At 36.5% G+C, this 22,713-nt stretch overlaps 1 protein-coding gene across 4 annotated transcripts in view; it reads left to right on the forward strand.

Moving 5' to 3' along the window:
- The window catches only part of ATG5 (autophagy related 5), a 118,738-nt gene that overhangs the window by 18,907 nt on the left and 77,118 nt on the right, over positions 1-22,713 (forward strand). For all 4 annotated transcript variants that reach the window (XM_059941500.1, XM_059941498.1, XM_059941497.1 and 1 more), the window contains 2 exons: positions 4,257-4,335; positions 21,402-21,564. In XM_059941500.1, coding sequence (XP_059797483.1) covers positions 4,257-4,335; positions 21,402-21,564 — 242 coding nt within the window. The remainder of the gene's footprint in view (positions 1-4,256; positions 4,336-21,401; positions 21,565-22,713) is intronic.

Below are 22,713 nucleotides of genomic sequence, written 5' to 3' on the forward strand. Positions count from 1 at the left end.
GTAGATTGAACCTTTACCAGTTTGGTCCTCTTCTGGGGTATTACAGGTTCAAATCCTCACCACTTCCTTTTGTTTTAAATTTAGGTTACATTGGCAGGAGTAGCAATGTAACAGCCAAATGGCTACATTACGATTTGACCTCACAGTTATGGCTTACATGGTTTCTGTGTTATGGGTTAGGAGCCTCCTAACAAAACTACATGGAATATCTGTTTAGAGGAATTGTGCAAATTAGTACTTTTGAAATCTTTGACATAAATCAGATTATAGTGTAAGGGAAAGTCAGTACTTTTAATTTTTGCCAGTTCCGTTTTTTAGATTTTCTTGCATATTAATAGATTCATCAAAAATAAGCAATCTGGGAACCAGTTAATTCAGGTGGTGTATTTGTTTGGCGTTAGTATAATACTTGCATCAAAATCGTTCTGACATAAACATCTGCATTGATGATCCACGTATGGTCTATATACTTTGACAATAGATAGAAGTAAATAGTTGTTTTACTCCTAAATTTTTCTGGCTTAGTTTTATTTCTAAAGATTGTTACAGGATAATTGTTAGCTATTGTATTACTTAGAATGCTCTTATGATAATATTTTTTATCTTTTTAAATCTTGAATATAAGTTTTAGAAATTATCGTACTTAAATTTCCATCCTAACCCTTAGTATATCAGGAAAAAGTCATCATCATTTACTATTTGAGACCAATGAACTTTAAAATATATATATGCGTGTGTGTATGTGTGTATATATATATATATATATATATATATATATATATATATATATATATATATTTAAGTCACTTTATAAATAACTTAGAGAAGTATAAAGGAATGGCATATAACAACTTTATTATAGAAATTTTAATAAGCATTTAAATATAGAAATTCAAATTTTCACTCCATGTTTTCCTGGTTTCAAAGGTATATATATACCAGAAGTGGGCAATGTCCTCAATGCAAGTTACTGCTCATTAGTTGTCAAACATTCAAATAGACCTCTATGAGGTTCCAACTTGTCATTACTTCTGGCTCTTCTTGAGTTTAACGGCAATGCTTTACGAAATTTAAAAAGCCCTAGATCGTGATTTTGTTGTAAAATAATTTCTTTATTACATGAGTAAACATCCTGAATGAGCAGTCCAATTGTTTTTAATTTCTGCATCATCTAATTCCTCCCAGTCATCTTTGTTTACAAATCTGGCTTTAATATTTGCCCACTTACTGTCAAGTAAATTGCAGTGTACAAATGGCGTTAAAGATAAGAATACTGATACACATCCTTTTAGCAAAATGGGATGGTCTAGGTTCTAGTCATGAAATACTGTATGAAGAAATCCTTTCTTTTGAATGACTAAGTAGATAAGAATGCCATATGTCCTTAGAAATACATTGTTTATGCATTAGTTCTTGAGTTTTATAAAATGCACCTAGGATATCATCATCTGAAGACTCATACTCTGAGATTTCACTTATATGATCAGTTTTACCAATGTCATTAAAGTCTAAAGTACTGCTATCTGTCTCTTTGCAACAATCTTTTGATTTATCTAATTATGTAACGTCTTCCTCTGTCAATATAGGTGGAAAATAAGACATTTTGAATTTTCAGCTGTATTAATGAGAGATAAAAGCAGACTCCAAAGGTGGGGTCTGCATCCTTATTTTATGCTTTTTGAAATATGATATAATGTTTTAGGTGACAAAGTAAGAAAATGGAAGAAGGATGCATTATTATATCTTTCTTCTAGGCATAACATTATTCTTCCAAATTCTTATTATTTTAATCTTTTTTTTAGTTAGGAATAATTGATAGTAATGATGAGATAATCCCTAGAATGATGAAATAGCAAAACGTTTCAAGATAGAGGAAAAAAATAAGATCACTAAGATACCACAATATATCTTAGATTTGTAAAAGGGTCCGGTGAGTTCATATGGCAGTTACTAGACAGAGTTTTTTTCTTCTTTATTCTTAAGTGAGTTTTCTCTGTGATTTTTGGAAGACTTTTAAGAAAGAATAAAAGGGGGGACTTCCCTGGCGGTCCAGTGGATAAGACTTCACCTTCCAGTGCAGGGGGTGCGGGTTTAATCCCTGGTCGGGAGCTAAGAGCCCACATGCCTCACGGCCAAAAAACCAAAAACATAAAACAGAAGCAATATTGTAACAAATTCAATAAAGACTTTTAAAATGGTCCATATCAAAAAAATCTTAAAAAAAAAAAGAATAAAAGTTATAAAGTATTAATCTTAAAATAGAGCTGCTCAGAAAAGAAGTTCGGAACCTAAAATTGGGCCCATTGGATCTTCATGGTATACCAAGGGTTAACTATTCTGTGGATCTTTGATTTATGCATTCAGCAGCTATTAGCTACTTTGTTCAAGATTCTGTGCACTTGCAGGCCTTTTCTTTTTAATATTGAGGGTAAAAAAAATAACTGATTATTATGAGTCTTTTTATGTTTAAATTGTATTCTAACTCAAATACTTATTATTTATTTTTAAGGTTGTACTTGATTTTATGTGACTGTATAGATTACTTGAAGATAATATTTGATTTAACTTTAGAATTTGTATATAGTTCCATTTGTGAATGGTGGAGAACGTGTACAACACTGAATTGCTAGTCATTTTATGGGGTTACTGGTGAATCTATCCAATAGGTCAACTACATAATTTGCTAAAGAGATTCTACAATTATATCTGCAGTGCTGCATAGAGTTTGGAAAGCAGTATGCTCTATTACTTTAAGTACCCATATTCATTCTTAACCTAGTTGCACGTAACTCAGAGGGACACGAGGACTGAAAAAGGTCTAATTTGTAAAAGTGCAGGGCATTATGTAGAGCCTGTGCAATTTTAAGAGGTCAGAGAGAAGGATCAGAATTGGATAGAATCTATAACTTGTTTATAGTGCAATATTTTTGCTTTCTTTAATTAATATTTTTATTTCAGTTTTTAACTGAGACTGGAGTTTTTCCTGATTAGAGAATTTCCTAAAGGAAGCATTCTGTAATTTAGTTAATTCAAGATTTACTTCATATTCATTCCTAGTTATGAAGGATTTGTGTTAGATACTGACTTTCGATTAGAGAGAAGTATGAGGGTTTTATTAAGAGATACAACACATATATGACTAAAACTACTCACTGTTTTATTTTGCTAGCAGGGCATTCATCTTAAATTCATTCTAAATAAATACATGATCTCTAATGACTGATGATTTTTCCACAATTATATTATGTAGATGTAAGCAAACATAAATAGTATTAGCTAATATTTGAATCTTGATCAGGTAATGTATTTGGGTCACTCATTTGGAAGGAAATTAGATGTATTTTCAAAGTTTTCCACTCTTATATCTAGGAGTAATTCACTAATATATTATATAGGAAAGAACAGGACTGCACATAAAACCAGGCAGTCTTCTTTTTGTCTTTGTTGGGAGGATTATTTATTCTGATTCACTGATTAAGCTACTTTAGATTCTTTAAAAGGTTGTAAAAAATAAGGTTTGTCCACTGAAATCTGCAAGGTTTGTATTATTAACTTGTTTGTTACTAAATAATTTGCTTCACTGTGAGTAATGGTTATATTAGGAAATGTTCTCTCATTTAGGAAGTCCCAAATTTATTATTAAAATAAAAAACTTTAGAATTAGGTTGCAGAAGAATATTCAGTGACTTTGGAAAATGTTCACATATTGTTATATGAAAAAAGCAGGTTATAGCAGTCTGTAAAGGATAAGCCTAATCTATATTTAGATATGTATGCATAAAGAAAAGACTGGAAATTTATATACTGTAATGTTAATAGTAATAAGTACAAAATAGGTGATTGCATGCTGTTTTAGGTGCTCTTCTCAGTTCTTAACATTTTCTAAAATTTTAAGTTGTTTTTAAAGAAAAAACTGGTTGCCCAATATGAATGCTTGGATGATAATTAGATGTGGCAGTACTGTGACATAACAGTGCTCATGGCTGATAAAAGGTGCCTTAGTACAATTTCATTATGTATATTGAGGATTCCCTGGGGAACGGTATGGTTAGAAGGAAAAAAAAAAACAAAAAAACCACCTGATACCTAGAAACTATGCCATATTAGCCCAGGCAAGTAACTGTGTAAAACATTACCTTTCTGTGATTTGTGGTTAAAGTCCCCTGATATTTGATGTTGAAACATGGCTGGAAATTTATTTTGGAGTTGTAGTTTAAATATTTATTTTATCTCAAAATATACTCTTTCATTTTTAGGCATTATCCAATTGGTTTGCTCTTTGATCTTCTTGCATCAAGTTCAGCTCTTCCTTGGAACATCACAGTACATTTTAAGGTATAGTTTAAATAGCATTTCCCATTTGTCCCACTTGTGGTACTACTTAGTAAGTAGACTTAGAGTAGAATTTTTTTTTTTAAGTTAAGTTGTTTATTGCTTTTCCCATGATACTTTTTATTTGCTAAGCTGCCATTAGTTTTTATAAAATGCCTTTCAATTTCTTCTTAACTCTTGCCAGAACCATTTAAACATTTAACGTATAAGTGCCTATTCTTTGTTGGCGCTGGATACACTATGTTTAAAATTTATAATATTTTGGAATATTTATATTCATTAAAAAAAAATCTCAAATAGGAAGAACAAAATCCTGAGTGCATGTGGGCATGGGAATGGGGAAGGAGGCAACCTAACACTAAGTAACTCTAAGGCTATTTTGATGGAATGAAAAGAAGCGTTAGGAGACAGAAATACAAAGACTTGATTTAAGTCTGTTTTGAGAAATATTAATTCCTGTAGTTTTTGAGTCCAGGCTAGATTTATTATAACCTAATTTTGTCTCATTATTTTATAAAAATCTCATCCCTCTTTTTCACTGAACACCCTGATTCTCCATCCTCCACCCCACAAGCAAGTACTGCTAAAGGATTGAACCCCCTCTATTAGTTGATCACTAGGCAGTGATTCTCAAATGGTGACATATAGTGGGAGGGAGACATGCTAAGAGTTTCAAAAGTCATTTAGGTGTCTGATTTGCTTTCCCATTAGGGTCACTTATTCAAAGTCACTGCCCAAAGGCTCACCCAGTCTTCCTAAGTTACTTTCCTTTCCGTTTTACTGAAATTGAATTTGTGGGGCATCTGCGTTTATTTCCCTGTTATTTGCACTAATATACTTTGCACAGCACCATGCTACCACAGATGTTAGTTACCACGGAACCATACAGTGAGGACATGGTTCTAATATGCATGAGTCTCAGTTACCATGAAGAGCAAGGACTGCCTGTATGTATAATAATTTAAATTTAGAATGGTAGGAAAGTAAAACTACTCTAAACATAATAAGTGTAGAGGTTCCATATTGCCTAACAGGTCTTTCCCATTATGTTGAAAAGCATTTCCAGTAATTAGATTGTGTGCGTGTGTGTGTGGGGTGTGTGTGTGTGTGTGTGTGTGTGTGGAATGCACTCTAAAAGACTTTGAAATCTAGGTTAAAATATATCATAGCTACCCACTTATTTATTCATTCAACAAATACTGAGAGCCTTCTGTGTGCCAGCCAGGCACTGTTCTAGGAGCCTGGGATATATGAGTGAATGATACAAAAGATACTCAAACAAAGTTTATGGTACCTAGTTGGCATTGCCTGCTAGGCCCTCTGTAATTATTGGTTGAATTAGTTGATGGATTGTAATAGTGATAGGAAAGGCTTAGAATTCTTATGATTGGTATAGTGTCATGGTTCTCAGAGTGCTTGATGGACCCAGATCCATGGGGATGCCTATTTCCATAATAATATTAAGATGCTATTTGCTCTTTCCACTGTGTTTAAATTTGTACTGATCTGCAAAAGCGATGGTGGGCAAAACTTCTGGCACCTTAGCACAGAGCAAGGCCCTGTACCAAAATGTGCTAGTGGTCGTTGTATTCTTCACCACCACACACTAGGACTGTTCTGGGTGAAGCGGTACAAATTATTAATTATTATTAATCTTGACTCTTAAGTACATGTCTTTTTAATCTCATGTGGTGAAATGGGAATACACATAAAGCACTTCTGTGTGCCAAATGCGATGGTTGTCTTAAGGAAAAGCATTGTGCCCTTGTTTACTTTGAGAGCTGAATGAGCCACTTTTCTCATGAAACACCATTTTTTATTTGAAAGAGTGACTGAAAAACTGTGGTTTATTCACATTTGGGTATTTGTTAGATAGTTTCTTGAAAACAAACAAAGTGACCTCTCATTGCAGAGAAAACAACTGACAGTATTTGTTTCCAATGATAAGATTTGCACTTTTAAGTGAAAATTAGAATTTTGGAAAACATGTATCTGTCACCATGAGCTTGACAGCTTTATTATTCTCAAAGAATTTTCTGATGAGATTGGTGGTCATTTTAACAAATTGATTTTTAAGAAATTTTATGTAGTGAAATGTGAAAACGTTTGGAGATGGCCTACTTTAACTCAGTAAACAGATACTTTCCAAATGATCAATGCATTATGTTGAGAAATTATTATGCATGTGTGAAAGATCTGTTCAAAGTGCATGGCTAGCATCAGGAATTTTAATGTAACAGAGGTCAAAATGTTTATTGATGTGTTTTCAGATTCCACATTAATGTTATAATAAACTATGCTTATTGAATTAATGTAGTATCAAAAAAGAATATCCATAAATCTGAAAAGACTATTAAAATACTACTTTTTCCAACTACATATTTTTATAAACCTGTATAATTACATACTTTAACCAAAACAACTGCACAGTATTGAATGTGGAAGCAAATAAGATAACTCTATCTACTTCCCATTAAGCCAGACGTTATAAAGGTATTTGCAAAACTGTACAGCAGTGCCGGTCTTCTCCCTAAATTGTTGTTGTTGTTGTCGTCCTGAAAAATATAGTTATTTTTCACAAAAATACAGTTTTTGTGTTGACAGGTAATGGGTTTGTTCTTGATATTTTAAAATGAATTGCTCTTTGGGATCCTTAGTAGGTCATACATTGTCTTCCCCGATGGAAAGTTTATTAGAGAAATTAAATAGAAAGCAGAATGTTAGAGGATGTTTTAAATTTGCTCCAACTACCAGCGTGTTTCTGTCAGCTGCTGTTACTCTTTCTGACCCTGGCTTGTGTTGGAGGAAAATTATTGCCCAGATTTCTTTCTCCCTATACTAAGTTCCCTTTATTTAGGGTTATAAGACCTGGTTTACCACAAAGGTCGTCCTCAGGTATTTAATTGATAGCTTATACGGACTGATGTAGGCCCACATCCCCTTGTAGTGCCTTATGGCTTTTGATTGATTATAATGAAACTGAGTAAGCATTAAATTTGCAGGTAGAAAAGCAATGCTTTTAGATTGAGGAAGCAGGTTTTCTTTAAGTTTCTAGAAAATAGTTTCTCATCAACAGGTTAAATTTATTGAGTAACAACCTTCTGTCAGTTGATGCATCAGTATTTTATCTTTTATGATTTTGTATTGAGTGTGTCAGATGATGTGTGTGCTTTAACCAGACTGCTTAGAATTTTTCTTTTACAGTTGCTTTCAAAGATATTGATTTTAATTAGATTTTGTGCAACACTGAAGTCTCCAAGAGATTCCCCCACCTCCATCACACACATTTGGGTCAGTTCATAGTTCACACTGAATTCTTGGGGAGAAAACCTGTTAAAAATTTTTCGAAAGGACATATTTTCTCTAATTTTTAACTGACTTTGATGCTTGTCATTTGAATAGATTCATAATGTTTATAGTAAGTGAATTTTAATGTCTAGAGCAGTGCTTTTCAAAATTTAATGTACGTACAAATCACATGTGTGTCTTGTTAAAGTGCAGATTTTGATTCTGATTCCATAGGTTTGCGTTGAGGGCAGAGGTTCTGCATTTTTAACAAGTTCGCAGTGCTGTTGATCCACCAGACCATGGGTTGAATAACAAGAGTTTAGAAAACAATGCAGATTTAAAAGTTAGTGTTGGACTTCCCTGGTGGCACAGTGGTTGAGAATCGCCTGCCAACGCAGGGGATATGGGTTCGAGCCCAGGTCCAGGAAGATCCCACATGCCGCGGAGCAGCTAAGCCCGTGTGCCACAACTACTGAGCCTGCACTCTAGAGCCCGCGAGCCACAACTACTGAAGCCTGCGTGCCTAGAGCCTGTGCTCCACAACAAGAGAAGCCACTGCAATGAGAAGCCCATGCACCAGAATGAAGAGTAGCCCCCGCTCGCCGCAACTAGAGAAAAGTCCGTGCGCAGCAGCGAAGACCCAACGCAGCCATAAATAAATAAATAAATAAATAAATAAATTTATTTTTAAAAAAAGTTAGTGTTGTGTACAAAACCAAAAGGTTGTAAAGGATGATTCAGAAAATTGTTTTTGTAGGAATTTTTATATTATTTTTTGAATTCTGAGAGAGAAATATTATGCAATTGTAAAGTGTTAACTACTTTAAAACATGTAGATTTACTTTGCTTTCTTTTTCTGTTTACCGAAACAGGAATGAAAAAGGTATCTTCTTCATGGTTTTCTTAATTAGCTTCAAGGACATTTTTGATTCCTAAATCTGATTAGCCTCCTGAGAAAATTATTTTATTTCTCTTTCCTCAGCTTTTATTTTTAAAAATTCAAACCTGTATTAGAAAGATTGAGAGTCGAACACCCACAAACTTTTCACCTGGATTTGCCAATTGTTATTTTGCTACCTTTGCTTTCTCTCTTTTTTTTCTTTGATATTTCATTATTCCTATAGGCATTTTGCTTGCAAAGCTGCATTATAATCAAAAGGTTGCTTACAGTATATGCAGTTTTTAAGGAGGGAAGTTAGTAGTGTGATTCAGAAATTTAGTAACATCAAATGAAGAGAGTGGGCTCTTTAAAATGCTCAGGTCTATTGCATATCTATCCTAAAAAAAAATTAATGGAGTAAAAAAAACCCAACAATAATTCAGTGTTTTTCTTTTTCTCTTAATAAAATGGTGCTAAACTGATTTATTTAGGTTTTGAAAAGAACAGAAATTTAAATTTTGAATCTTGACAGTGATTATTAGGGGTCAGAGCTCACATTTGCTAGGCAGAATTGGGTCAGCATTAAGGTAGGTGTTTCTGTGTAAAACACTGCTGAATGATCGTGACCAGACAAACTTAGGTTTTTGGATCAAGGCACTCTATCTTTCCTACGGTGCATGGGAAGACACTACCACTGGTCCTGACTATACCTGTAGGACTGACCGCACCCTTTTTCTGATGAACAAGTTTTCTTATTAGGCCAAGAGCCACTGTGTCTCTATCTAAGGTAATTTACCACGTCCCTGCTCCTTCCACTGTGTGTTGATGACATAGATCTGAGGTAGCTTTCCTTGTTCTTAAGTGCACTTCATGGTCTCTCCTATGCTTCTGCTGCCTGTACTTCCCAGCTCTAAATATTGGTGGCTGTCTTGAAGTATTTTATCAGTAGTGTATTATATTATCTGTCTATCACGGTGGGACAGGTCAGCAGAAATGTAGCAGCTTAGAACAGCACACGTTTATTATCGCACAGTTTCTGTGGGTCAGGCTTACCTGGATCCTCAGCTTAGTGTCTCACAAGGCTGTAGTCAAGGTATTGACTGGCCTGTATTCTTGCCTCGAGACTTGAGAATCTGCTTCCAAGTTCACTCAGGTTGCTGGCAGAGTTCATTTCTTTGTGATTGTGGGACTAAAGGATATATCTTCTTGTTGACTGTTAGCTAGAGGCTGTACTCAGCACCTACAGGCTGCTTGAAGTTCCTTGCCATGTGGATTTTCCCAGCATGGTAGCTTACTTCATTGAGTCAACAAAAAGAGCCTCTAGAGCTAGTCTGTTAGCAAGACCAGAGTTATATAACATGACTTAATCACAGGAGTAGTATCCATAATCTCTGCCACATTTTTTTTTTTTAATTTTTAATTTATTTTTGGCTGCTTTGTGTCTTTGTCGCTGCGTGTGGGCTTTCTCTAGTTGCGGCGAGCGGGGGCTACTCTTCGTTGTGGTGCATGGGCTTCTCATTGCGGTGGCTTCTCTTGTTGCGGAGCACGGGCTGTAGGCGTGCAGGCTTCAGTAGTTGCAGCACATGGGCTCAGTAGCTGCGGCGCACAGGTTCTAGAGCGCAGGCTCAGTAGTTGTGGCACACAGGCTTAGTTTCTCCACGGCATGTGGGATCTTCCTGGACCAGGGATTGAACCCGTGTCCCCTGTATTGGCAGGCAGATTCTTAACCACTGTGCCACCAGGGAAGTCCCTTTGCCATATTCTTTTGATTAATACAGATCACAGGTCCTACCTACACTCCAGGGGAAGGGGTTACAGAAAGGTGTGGGCACCAAGAGGTTGAGATCACAGAGGGTCACACATACTTAAAACTTTATGAAATAAGGTTTGTTTAGTCATTAAATTATATATCAAATATTTATTGGGGTTAACATCTGCTTTCACCTCTGACAGAGTAAGTGGATTGTATTTTACCTCTAGTCATAAGCAGCTATAAAGCCAGACAAAGTATATGAAGTAGAGCTGTTTTCAGGCACTGGATGTAGAGAGAAAGAGAACAAACGAGGTGAGCCCCGCATTTAGCCCATCTCTGTGCTTCAGGGTAATTGGCTAACTATGTCATGGGGAGTGGAACTCAAGCAGAGCAAGGAAGTTCTACTGAACTGAGGGTGCAGAGATTGGAGTTCTGGGCTGCTGAAGCAGCTGGAACTTGTTAGACAGGTTGTTGAAGAAGAGGGTACGTACAGAAGTATGAGTTCCCCAAGAGTGCTTGGCTGAGGGTTGGGCTGTACACGTGTAGGTGATGTTCCTTAAGGCCTAGTAAAGAGTGCATGTTAGGGGGTTAAAAGTGGGAGAAATATCATAATACCTGGAGATGTTGGATTTCAGCCCATCCAGAGTGGAGAAAGACCTAGTTAATATATTGGGTATTAATCTTAGATTCCTGAAAGGCTGTGCTTTTGGACAGGTTCGGCAAGTTATGGCCTGTGTGCCAATCTGGCCCACTGACTGTTTTTATATGTCCTGTGATCTAAGGATGGTTTTTATATTTGTTAGTGGCTGAAAAGAAATTAAAAGAAGAATAATATTTTGTGACATGTGAAAATGATGTGGAATATAAATTCTAGTGACCATAAATAATGGATGGATGCAGCCAGCCATGTTAATTCATTTACATACTGCTTTTGGACTACAACAGCAGAGTTGAGTGCTTGCTATAGACATTATATGGCCCACAAATAATACATTTACCATCTTGCTCTTTACAGACAAAGTTTAAGTCCTCTTACAGAGTAAGGATTGCTCTGGATCTGCCCTAATAAAGCCTAAAATTAAGCCTTTTTAAGATCAAGGAGAGGCTCCAGGCAGAACAAACTCAACAAGAAAGACAGTATAATCTAGAATCCTTACACCATATTCACAATGTTTAGCATACAATCGTCTATTACTAGACATGCAAATAAGCAGGGAAACTTGAACCATATCAAGGGGAAAAATGCTGTCAATAGACATTGACCCTGAGATAACCCACATTTGGAATTAGCAAAAAATGAATTAAAGCAACTATTAAAAACTCAGTGACTTAAGATAACAAAATTGCAGAACTGAAAACAGTATCTGAAATTAAAAGTTCACTGATGGACTTAACAGTGAATTGGAGGTGGCATAAGAAAGCTTCTGTGAACTTGACCGGTCCATAGAAATTATTCAATGTAAAGAACTGAGAGAAGAAAATTGGAGGGAGGCGGGGACAGAGTCCCAATGACTTCTAGGATAATATCAAGCAGTCTAACATACATGTAATTGGAGTCCTAGAAGGAAAGGAAGAAGGACATGGGTCAGAAAGAAAATTTTAAGAAATATGATTTGACTCACATTTCCTGGTTTCAAAGCAACAGTAAACACAACTACATGGTACCAGCAACTAAAGTACAAGCAACCAAAGAAAAAAATAGATAGATAGATAGATAATAGATAAATTGGACTTCATCAGCATGCAATACTTTCTGTGCTTCAAAGGAAATGAAAAGACAACCCACAGAATAGGAGAAAGTATTTGCAAAATTATATATTTAATATGGTCTGGTGTCCCGAATATATAAGGAACTGTTAGAATTTAGTAATAAAAAGGTAAATAACCCAATTAAAAATGAAAAAGGATTTGAGTAGACATTTCTCCAAAGAAGGTATATAAATGGCCAGTAAGCATATGAAAAGAAACCAAGCATAATTATTTATAGTTGCCAAGACATGGAAAAAACCTAAGTGTCCATCAACAGATGAATGGATAAGGAAGATGCGATATATATATATATACAATGGGATACTACTCAGCCATAAAAAAGAATGAAATTTTGCCATTTGCAGTGACATGGATAGACCTGGAGGGCATTATGCTAAGTGAAGGAAGTCAGAGAAAGATAAATACTGTATGATGTCACTTATGTGTGGAATCTAAAAAATAAGACAAACTAGTGAATATGACATAAAAGAAGGAGATTCACAGATATAGAGAACAAACTAGTGGTTACCAGTGTGGGGGGAGAGGAGACATAGAGGTGGGGGAAGTGGGAGGTACAGACTCTTGGGTGTTAGATAGGCTCAAGGATGTACTGTGCAGCACGGGGAATATAGCCAGTATTTTGTAATAATTGTAAATGGAAAGTAACCTTTAAAAATTGTATAAAAATAAAAAATGAAAAAAAACCACAAAACCTCAGCATAATTAGTCATTAGGGAACTGCAAAGAAATACCTCAGTGAGTTACCCCTTCATGCCCACTAAAATAGCTATAATCAAAATGTTGGACAATAACAGGTGTTGGAGAGAATGGGCTAATCGGTACTTTTCATATGTTACATGTTACTGTTGTGAATGTAAAATGCTGCAGCTGCTTTGGAGAACAATCTGGCAATTCCCTCAAATGATTAAGACCTGCCATATGACCTACCAACTCCATTCATAGTTACATACACAAGGGAATTGAAAACATATGTCTACCCATCAACTTGTACATGGTTGTTCATAGCAGCTTTAGTCATAAGAACCAAGAAGTGGAAGCAATCCAGATGCTTATCAACTGATGAATGGATATACAAAATGTATATCCATACAATGGAATATAGTTTGGCCATGAAAAGGAACGGAGTACTGTTACATGCTATAGCACAGAAGAACCTTGAAACATCATACTGAGCCTGAGCAAAAGGAGGCAGACTCAAAAGGCTGCACTTTATATGATTCATTATATGACACGTCCAAAATATGCAAATCCGTAGAGACAGAAAGTTGAGAAGTGGTTTTCAAGAGCTGGAGGGAGGGCAGAATGGGGAGTGACTGCTTACAGATACGAGGTTTGTTTCTGAGTGTTGAAAATATTATGTAATTACATAGCAGTAATGGTTGTACAGCTTGTGAATAGAGTTGTCCCTGGGTGTCTGTGGGGGGTTGGTTCCATGACGCCCCTCTCCATAACAAAATCCGCTGGATGCTGAAGCCCCTTATATAAAATGGTGTAGTACAGTCAACCCTCCGTATCCACAAGTTCTGCATCCACAGATAAAACCAACTGCATTTTGATCCGTGGTTGGTTGAATACATGGATGAAGAAGCTGCAGGTATGGAGGGCAACTGCATACTAAAAACTGCTGAGTTCTAGTCTTTAAAATGGTCAATTTTAAGTGAATTGTATATGAACTATATCTCAATTTTTTAAAAAAGAAATAATGATTAATAATTTTCCGAATTTGGGGGAGAAAACAGTCTGTGTTAAAGAAGATCAGCAAATCTAAAGCAAGTAACTATGTAGAAAACCACATCCAAGCACGTCATAAACTGCTGAAAACCAGTTATAAACAGAAAATCTTGAAAGCAGCCACCAAAAAAATGACACAAGAGAACAATAGGTTAATGATGGGTGACTTCTCATCAAATAGTGAAGAACAAAAGAAACAAATATTGAAGAACAAAAGAAAATGGAATGACATCTTAAAGCACTGGAAGAAGCTACAGGCAGGAATGAAGAACACTAGCAATGGTAAATAAATAGAAAAGATTACCTCTTTTAACTTCTTTAAAAGAGAAATGACAGTTTAAGGCAAGAATAATATCATTTTAAGGAAGGGTTAATAATGTTTGTAAGTAAAATATGTGGCCGCACTTATCTAAAGGATGAGGCCACTAAATCTTCAGTTAGCTATGGGTCAAAGAAGAAATCACAAGGGAAATTTTAAAAGTATTTCAAACTGAATGATAATGGAAACACAGCATATTAAAGTTTGTGGGAGTCACCCTAAGCAGTGCTTAGAGGAAATTAAAAACTTTCTATAGTAGGAAAACATAATTTCTGATACCAGGAATGAAAAAATGGGATATTTCTACAGATCTTATAAACATTAATAGGATAGTGAGAAATATCATGAACAACTTTATGCCAGAAAATTTGACAAATGGACAAATTCAATGAAAAGAAGTAGCAGATATGAATAGCCCCTAAATATATGTAGAAGTTAGATTTGTAATTTAAAAAAAAGTTCTCACAAAGTAAAATTTCTTGCCTAGTTTCGTGATTGGTGAATTCTGTCAAATGTTTAAGGAATAAATAATGTCAATCTGTAGGCTTTTTCCAGAAATAGAAGGGGAGGGAATATTTCCCAATTTGTTTTACAGGCCAGAATAACTCTGATACCAAAACCTATTAAAGATATTAAAGGAAAATTGCAGACCAGTATTTCTAATGAACTTAGATGCAGACACTCTCAAGAAAATACAAGCAAATCGAATGCAGCAACATAAAAAAGGACAATACACCATGACCATGTTGAGATTGTCCCACAAATACAAGGGTAACTTCAACTTCATTATCAATGAATTGATTTAATTCAATTCAGCATATTAGCAGAAAAAAGAGAAATGATTTGGTGAATAGATGCAAAAAAAGCTTTTGACAAAACTCAGTACCCGTTTTTCATCAAAACTCTTAGCAAGCTTAGGAATAGAAGGGAATTGTCTCAATTTGACAAAGACTAAATATGAGAAGCCTATAGCTGAAATCATGCTAAATAGTGGTTTACTGAATGTCTCACCCTAAGATCAGGAAAAAGGCAAGAGTGTCTGCTTCCACCACTTCTACATAGTTTTGCTCTACTGCAAGATACATATTCCTAAAAAGTACTGTGTTGTTAAAAATCAGAGGAAACCCCAAAACTTCATTAATGACAAATGAAAAAGATAGGAACCTAATAAAAGCACAATTTTACATATGTTAAATGCTTAAGGAATACATAAGTACTACAATGAATATGGCACTCTATGTTGAAAAAGACTGGAAATTTGCTTGTTGAAATGAGCATTGGAAAGGATTGCAGCTTGTTAGTTATGAAGTGATAGGAGGAAGGTTATCTGAAATCAGACAAAATTGTAACATAGGATGTGGATGAGTGTAGCTCATAGTATGAATTGAAGTAGTGGATCCATTTCTGAGGTGTGTGTGTGTTTTGTGTGTTCTGATATGGTTTGGTTTAGCTGGGTGCATTTTTTGTCTTCACCTACTATTGTGGACAATGTTTACAAAAGTAAACATGAAAGTTACATTGTTCAAATTGTTCCCTAATATATCATTCACTTTGGAACACATCCAAAAGATCTAAACAGACATGTGTATGCACACACACATGTATATGTGTATATACATGAACAGATATATAATATATGTATGCTATGTATATGTATGTTCATGTGGGAATAATCAGCACATGAAAAGGCGCTCAACATCATCAGTCATCAGGGAAATGTGTATTAAAAACCAAAATGAGATGTTGCTTCACACTCAGTAGAATGACTAAAATTAAAAATACAGTACCCCAAAAAAAGGAATTCCCTGGTGGTCCAGTGGTTAGGACTTGGCACTTTCACTGCCCTGGGGCGGGTTCAATCTCTGTTCAGGGAACTAAGATCCCGCAAGCCACACGGTGTGGCCAAAAAAAAAAATTCTGACAGTACTAAGTTTGAGGAATGTAGTAACCAGAACTCTTACATTGCTGGAGGGAGTGTAAAATTGTACTTTCATCTTGGAAAATAGTTTGGCAGTTTTTAAATAAAGTTAGACATAAACTTTCTTTATGACGACATTTCTGTTTCAAGGTATATACTCAAGAAAAATGAAAACATGTTCTCAGAAGACTTGTACACTAACGTTCATAGCAACTTTCTTAGTAATAGCCAAAATTTGCATATAATCTTAATGTCTACTAACAGGGTTTTGGATTAACAGATGGTGGTATATCCATTCAGTTGTACACTACTATGCAATAAAAAGAAACTAACTATGGATACATGCAGTAACAAAAATGAATCTCAAAAACATGCTAAGTGAAAGACACTAGAGTACACAATACCGCACATTGTATGATTCTGTTGATATGTGATTATATTATAGGCAAACCTAATCTCTGGTGATACAAATCAGATCAGTGATAGCTGAGGTTCAAAATGGGGGAACTGATTGCACAGGGCACCAAGGAACTTTTTAGAAGGTGATGGTAATATCCTGTATCTTGTTTGGGCTGACAGTTACGCAGTATCAAAATTCATCTAACTGTATGCGTAAAATTTCTTCATTTGGCTGTATGTGAAATCATATCTCAATAAAGTTACTTATTTTTAAAAGTTTTTTGAGATGACACAGACTTGAGAACAGTCTTGGTCTCTGTCTTGAGGAGCTTTAAGAGTACGGTGACATAAAATATGTGATGTTATAGGGTCAAGTATAAGGACTTTGTGAACATGACCTAGACTTGGGGAGTAAGGGAAATTTCCTGAAGGAAGTGATATCAAAACTGAATCTGAATTTTGAGGAGGATTTTTTTGGGGGGTAGGCATGTAGGTGGTTGAGAGATAGGCTAGGAGAGTGTGCCAGGCAGAAGAAATAGTTTGTGTAAAGGAACAGAAAAGAGAGTATGGCTGAAAGAATGTCTGAGCAGATGACAGATATTCAGGATCGTTGGAGCAGAGACTGTATGTGGGAGAGAAGGGAAAGAGAATGGAGTATGTGAAATGCGAGTAAGAGATTATGCTGGAGAGGTTAACAGAGAGAGAAATCATTCGAATGTTGAAAGCGTCAGAAGTTTGATTTTATCTTAAAAGTAGAGCAGAGCAGCTGAGTGAGAAGACCAGATTTGCATTTTAGAAAGATCAGCATGACTCCAAATGTGAAAAATGAATTAAAGAGGGTAAGATTTGGGGCATGGGATCCAGTCACGAGGTTTTTCAGAAATTTCACATAGTTGTTAATTTGTACTAGGAAAGTGGCGTTGGGAATGTTGAAAGTGAATGGATTCAGATCTATTTAGGATGTAGAGTCAACAGAACTTGATTGGATGTGGGAGACGGGGAGAAGGAGGAATCAGCAGTACATGGAAAATGTTTTTTTGTTTTGCTCTATTGTCATAATAGAGCTTGTAATATTATTATTAATAGACTGAAAAGGCTTTTTTTCTTACTAACTTTGTAACTAGTTTTAATGTTTCGTTTAGTGTTATTTGGTTATCTCTAATGCGTCTGGACATACTCCAGACTGCCTGGATTAATATTTTAATTAAAGGACACAGGTAATAATATATAAGTAAATGGAACCTTTCAGGAAAAAAGTGAAATTAGATCTAGTTTATTAGGATTCTGACTTGGAAGATTAATGAAAGCAAGTAAAGATGGTGTTAAAGTCGCTGCCTTTATTTGCAAGAGTTTGGACTGAAAAGATATGGACTTAAACAAAAAACTGCTCATGTATATGAGAAGAGATTTAGAAATGTAATGTAACAAATCAAGATTCTGCTTGTAATTTTATTGTGAAGCTTTCAAAAAAAGATTTCCCACCCCAGCCCAAGCTAATCATGGAAAGAAGAGCATTTCATGAGTAGAAGCTGAGGGGGCTTTGGGTGAGACATCTGACACTGTATTCATTGCCACAATTAATTCAACTGCTATGGCTGCCTAAGCAGGTATCTCCGTTTTTCTGTTACTGCTCTCATGCTTCCCCTGAGTTCATTTCATTAAAGAGTTCATCTGGAGATAGGGCATTCTCTGTTGAAGGGTAGGTGTACAAACATGCACGCTCTTAATAGACCCCCTCTTTTGCTATAAAGACTAGGCATTTGGAATTGTCAGCTATCAATTATAGGTGTCAGCATTGGTTAAGTTTAGAAACCTGCAAAGCAGTGGAAGTCTGGGAAAAGCAAAACCTCAGTACCTTCTCTGGTTACAAGAGCCATTGAAGGAATTAGCAGCCTATGCTGATGCAACACTAAAAAATGGCAGGATTTTTTTCCTCCTGATTTTTCAAACCAGTGGTCTGAGAGATCCTAACTCCTTTTTTTCATAATCAGCTTGTATACAATTTTAAGAAATTCTAACGGTATTTAAGCTTAAATAGGTCATAAATTAAACTACATGAAAACAATATTTTCTTTGAAGTATGAACTTTTATATTTTCTGCCACTCATTCATAACCAAAGTGGATAATTAGCAGTGTAGTGAACTGTACAACAGGGGTCCCCAGCCTTTTAGGAACCGGGCCGCACAGCAGGAGGTTAGTGGCGGGCAAGCGAGCGAAGCTTCATTACCCCCTGAACCATCCCTACCACCCCGCCCCAACCACTGCCCAAATCCCTTCCCAGGAAAATTCGTCTCCCATGAAACCGGTCCCTGGTGCCAAAAAGGTTGGGGACTACTGTACAATAACTGAAAAAGCCCTTCTAGACTTCCCTGGCAGTCCAGTGGCTAAGACTCCGCCCTTCCACTGCAGGGGGTGCAGGTTCTATCCCTGGTTGGTTGGGGAGCAAAGATCCCACATGCTGCACGGCCTCAAAAAGTAAAAAATAAAGAAAGCATTGGTCTGAAAAAGACCTTCTAATTTTATAGATCAAGTATAACAAAACTGAAATTTTCTTAAATACAAATAACTATCATAATGCTAATCCATTTGACTGTAATAGAATTGATATGATGTACACTTAATTCTTTGTCCTGGTCAGGAATCCAGGGCAAATCCCTTCAGTCTAGCTAATTCAAAGCAAATACAGCTGATTGTAAAGTAAAGTTGCTTATGGCAGGGACACTCTCTCTGCTGTCCATATCCTCTCTCATCTTTTAGTTTTATCTGTCCCTCATATTCTCCTTTTGCCTTTGCATTCTTAAGACATTTTATATTTTCTCCTATTCTTTGCCTTTGTGTGCCTGTGTCTGAAAGCATCCATCTTAATTCTTTATGGACTTCTAGTTCAAGAGCACCATGAATCTGGAATCCATTTGTACCTAGAGAGACAATTTGATTGTCTCAGCTGTTTCCTTCTGCTCTAGGCAACTGTGACCAGCGGGTAGTTATATAGTGGCTTACCGTTTACTCAGCAGAAACTGTGAGGCTGGATTCTATGAAAATAGAAGGAGGTGTGACTGATTATTTGCATTTAAAAAATATGCTTTAGGAGATAGCCATAGGTAGTCAAGTGCCTTTTCCTTTGGTAGGAGGGCATCTATGGTAAATTTCCTAATCATTCAGGAGCTTTCCATGACTTGGATAATTGAATGTTGTCTATTAATACAGTAACATGAGTAGGCTATAACTAAATGCTATTTTCTACCATTATTATTTGACTCCATTTTTATTAAAGGACTTATAGAACAATGTCTTTTTTTGGTAAGATAATGTTCGAATATAATCATTAAGTACATATTTAGGTCTTAGGGAGGAAGTGGTATTGCATGGTGGTTTAAGAGCTGGGACTGTTGAGTCAGACTAATTCTAACTCCACCACTAGCAAGCTGTACAATTCTATCCACTCCCAGAGCTTTATTTATATATTTTTTATCTGTAAAATAGCAATAACAATAGTGTTTACCTTGAGTTGTTAGGAAAATTAAATGATTTAATCCAGATTAAAGTCTTAGTACGATGTTTGTCACATACTAAGTGCTCAATTAGAGTTAGCTATCATTGTTAATATCTTTCTTTTTTTTCGGTGAAAAGTGCATGTCATCTCATTTACATAACTGCTTATTTGTCCAATGATCATTGCCTCAACTGCCTAAAAGATTCAGTGAAGGTAAAGAATGTAAATTTAGCTGTTTGACCTAACATTTTTTTTTTTTTTGGTTTTTTTTTTTATTTTATTTATTTATGGCTGTGTTGGGTCTTCGTTTCTGTGCGAGGGCTTTCTTCTAGTTGTGGCAAGAGGGGGCCACTCTTCATCGCGGTGCGTGGGCCTCTCACTATCGCGGCCTCTCTTGTTGCAGAGCACAGGCTCCAGACGCGCAGGCTCAGTAATTGTGGCTCACGGGCCCAGTTGCTCCGCGGCATGTAGGGTCTTCCCAGACCAGGGCTCGAACCCGTGTCCCCTGCATTGGCAGGCAGACTCTGAACCACTGCGCCACCAGGGAAGCCCCTGACCTTACATTTTAACAGCTTTGTCAAGCTCTAATTGACCTAAAGGAAACTATGCATGTTAAAAGTGTACACTTTGATAAGTTTATACCACAGTTTATATATTTGTTTACCTGTTGACATTTAGGTTGCTTCCTGTGTTTTTACTGCTACAAATAAAGCTGCTGTGAACATTCATGTACAAGTCTTTGTGTAGACATATGCTTTTATTCCTCTTAAGTAAATACCTAGTTGTAGAATGACAGGATCAGATGGTAGGTGTCTGTTTGCTTTTTTAGAAGAAACTACCAAACTGTTTTCCACAGTGTTTGTACCATTTTACATTTCCATCCACATTCTTGCCAATACTAGGTATGGTCAGTCAAAAAGCTATTTTTAAAATTCTTGCTCTTTCATATCTTTTTTCATGTTGTATAAATGCATACCATATCACATAAGGATTATTTGGAAAAAGTGCAGAATATGCCAGACAGCTAAAGATTTTTAAGTTAATTTTAAAACGTATTTGGAGTTATACTAAAATCTCTTTATTGCAAAGGTAAGAGGTGGTTTGCTTAAAATATTGGAAAATTGCAGGAGATAACAATTCTTTGAAGAGCTAATTTTGTAATGTGTGTACCTGTTTTTTTTTTTTTTTTTAATTAATTTATTTATTTATTTTTGGCTGTGTTGGGTCTTCGTTTCTGTGCGAGGGCTTTCTCCAGTTGTGGCAAGTGGGGGCCACTCTTCATCGCAGTGCGCGGGCCTCTCACTATCGTGGCCTCTCCCGTCGCGGAGCACAGGCTCCAGACGCGCAGGCTCAGTAACTGTGGCTCACGGGCCCAGCCGCTCCGCGGCATGTGGGATCTTCCAGGACCAGGGCTCGAACCCGTGTCCCCTGCATTGGCAGGCGGATTCCCAACCACTGCGCCACCAGGGAAGCCCTGTGTACCTGTTTTATATGTCTATTTTTTCTTCCTTTGATAGAGTTTTCCAGAAAAGGACCTTCTGCACTGTCCATCTAAGGATGTAATTGAAGCTCATTTTATGTCTTGTGTGAAAGAAGCGGATGCTTTAAAGCACAAAAGTCAAGTAATCAATGAAATGCAGAAAAAAGATCACAAGCAACTCTGGATGGGTTTACAAAATGGTAAATATAACAATGTTTAATTTCATAATACCACTTTATGAAGTATGAAGTAACTATAATCCTGTGAGTAATTGGTACATCTTAGGGTTGGTGGTACAAGTTTAAATTCCAGCCTCTGCGCACAGAATTTCACAAAGAAGCTACCTTTGGTCATACCTTTCTTACATTGTACCCTTCTAGCATCCCTCTCTTCCTGGATTCCCTAGCATTAGACAGATTGCTTTGCCCATAATATAAGACAGTATAAACTTCCTGTGTTTAGCTTCTGGAAAAAGTGCCCTTAGTCCTAGTCATGATCCTTCTGGAATTGCAACTCAATACCCTGTGTATGTACCAAAATACCTCCGCCTGGGTAGGGCACAATCTCTAGTCTCTGCTTTCTCAGAACAGGAAGCCTTGCTTTGTGCTCAGATTCTCTCTCTCCTGGCTGGGATTTAGAAAATACACTCAAGGAAAAAGCTGAGGGGAATCTGCAATTTACTGATGTAAATTCTTAGCCATCGTAGTTCCTTAATCTTGCCTGCATTGATTGCCCTCCAGCGCCTACACACAGTTCTGTATACAGGCAGTTCTCACTTTGCATGGGTCAAATATGCATGAATTTCAGTTAACATGCTTTAGTTAAATAATGCCAGTTCCCCAACAATGTGGCTCAAATTTCATTTGTCATGGTGTATTAACTGTGAATAATCACATAAAGTACAATTACGTAAGAGTTAGCTCTTCGGTCCACTCATTATGTAACAACAGATACATATCATGATCAGTGACCGGTCACTTTCTTTCAGTGTCTGTCAGTGAATCGTCGTTATGCCGCTGTTATTTAATTCACTCACAGACAGCAAAGCATGCAGTTGTGTTGCCTCCTTGTGTCCATTAAAGATTTATTTATTGATTGATTGATTGATTGATTGCTATGTTGGGTCTTCGTTTCTGTGCTAGGACTTTCTCTAGCTGTGGCAAGTGGGGGCCACTCTTCATCACGGTGCGCGGGCCTCTCACTATTGTGGCCTCTCTTGTTGCGGAGCACAGGCTCCAGACGTGCAGGCTCAGTAGTTGTGGCTCACGGGCCTAGTTGCTCCGCGGCATGTGGGATCCTCCCAGACCAGGGCTCGAACCCGTGTCCCCTGCATTAGCAGGCAGATTCTC

The sequence above is a fragment of the Balaenoptera ricei genome, chromosome 12, assembly GCF_028023285.1.
Source record: "Balaenoptera ricei isolate mBalRic1 chromosome 12, mBalRic1.hap2, whole genome shotgun sequence".
Taxonomy (NCBI): Eukaryota; Metazoa; Chordata; class Mammalia; order Artiodactyla; family Balaenopteridae; genus Balaenoptera; species Balaenoptera ricei.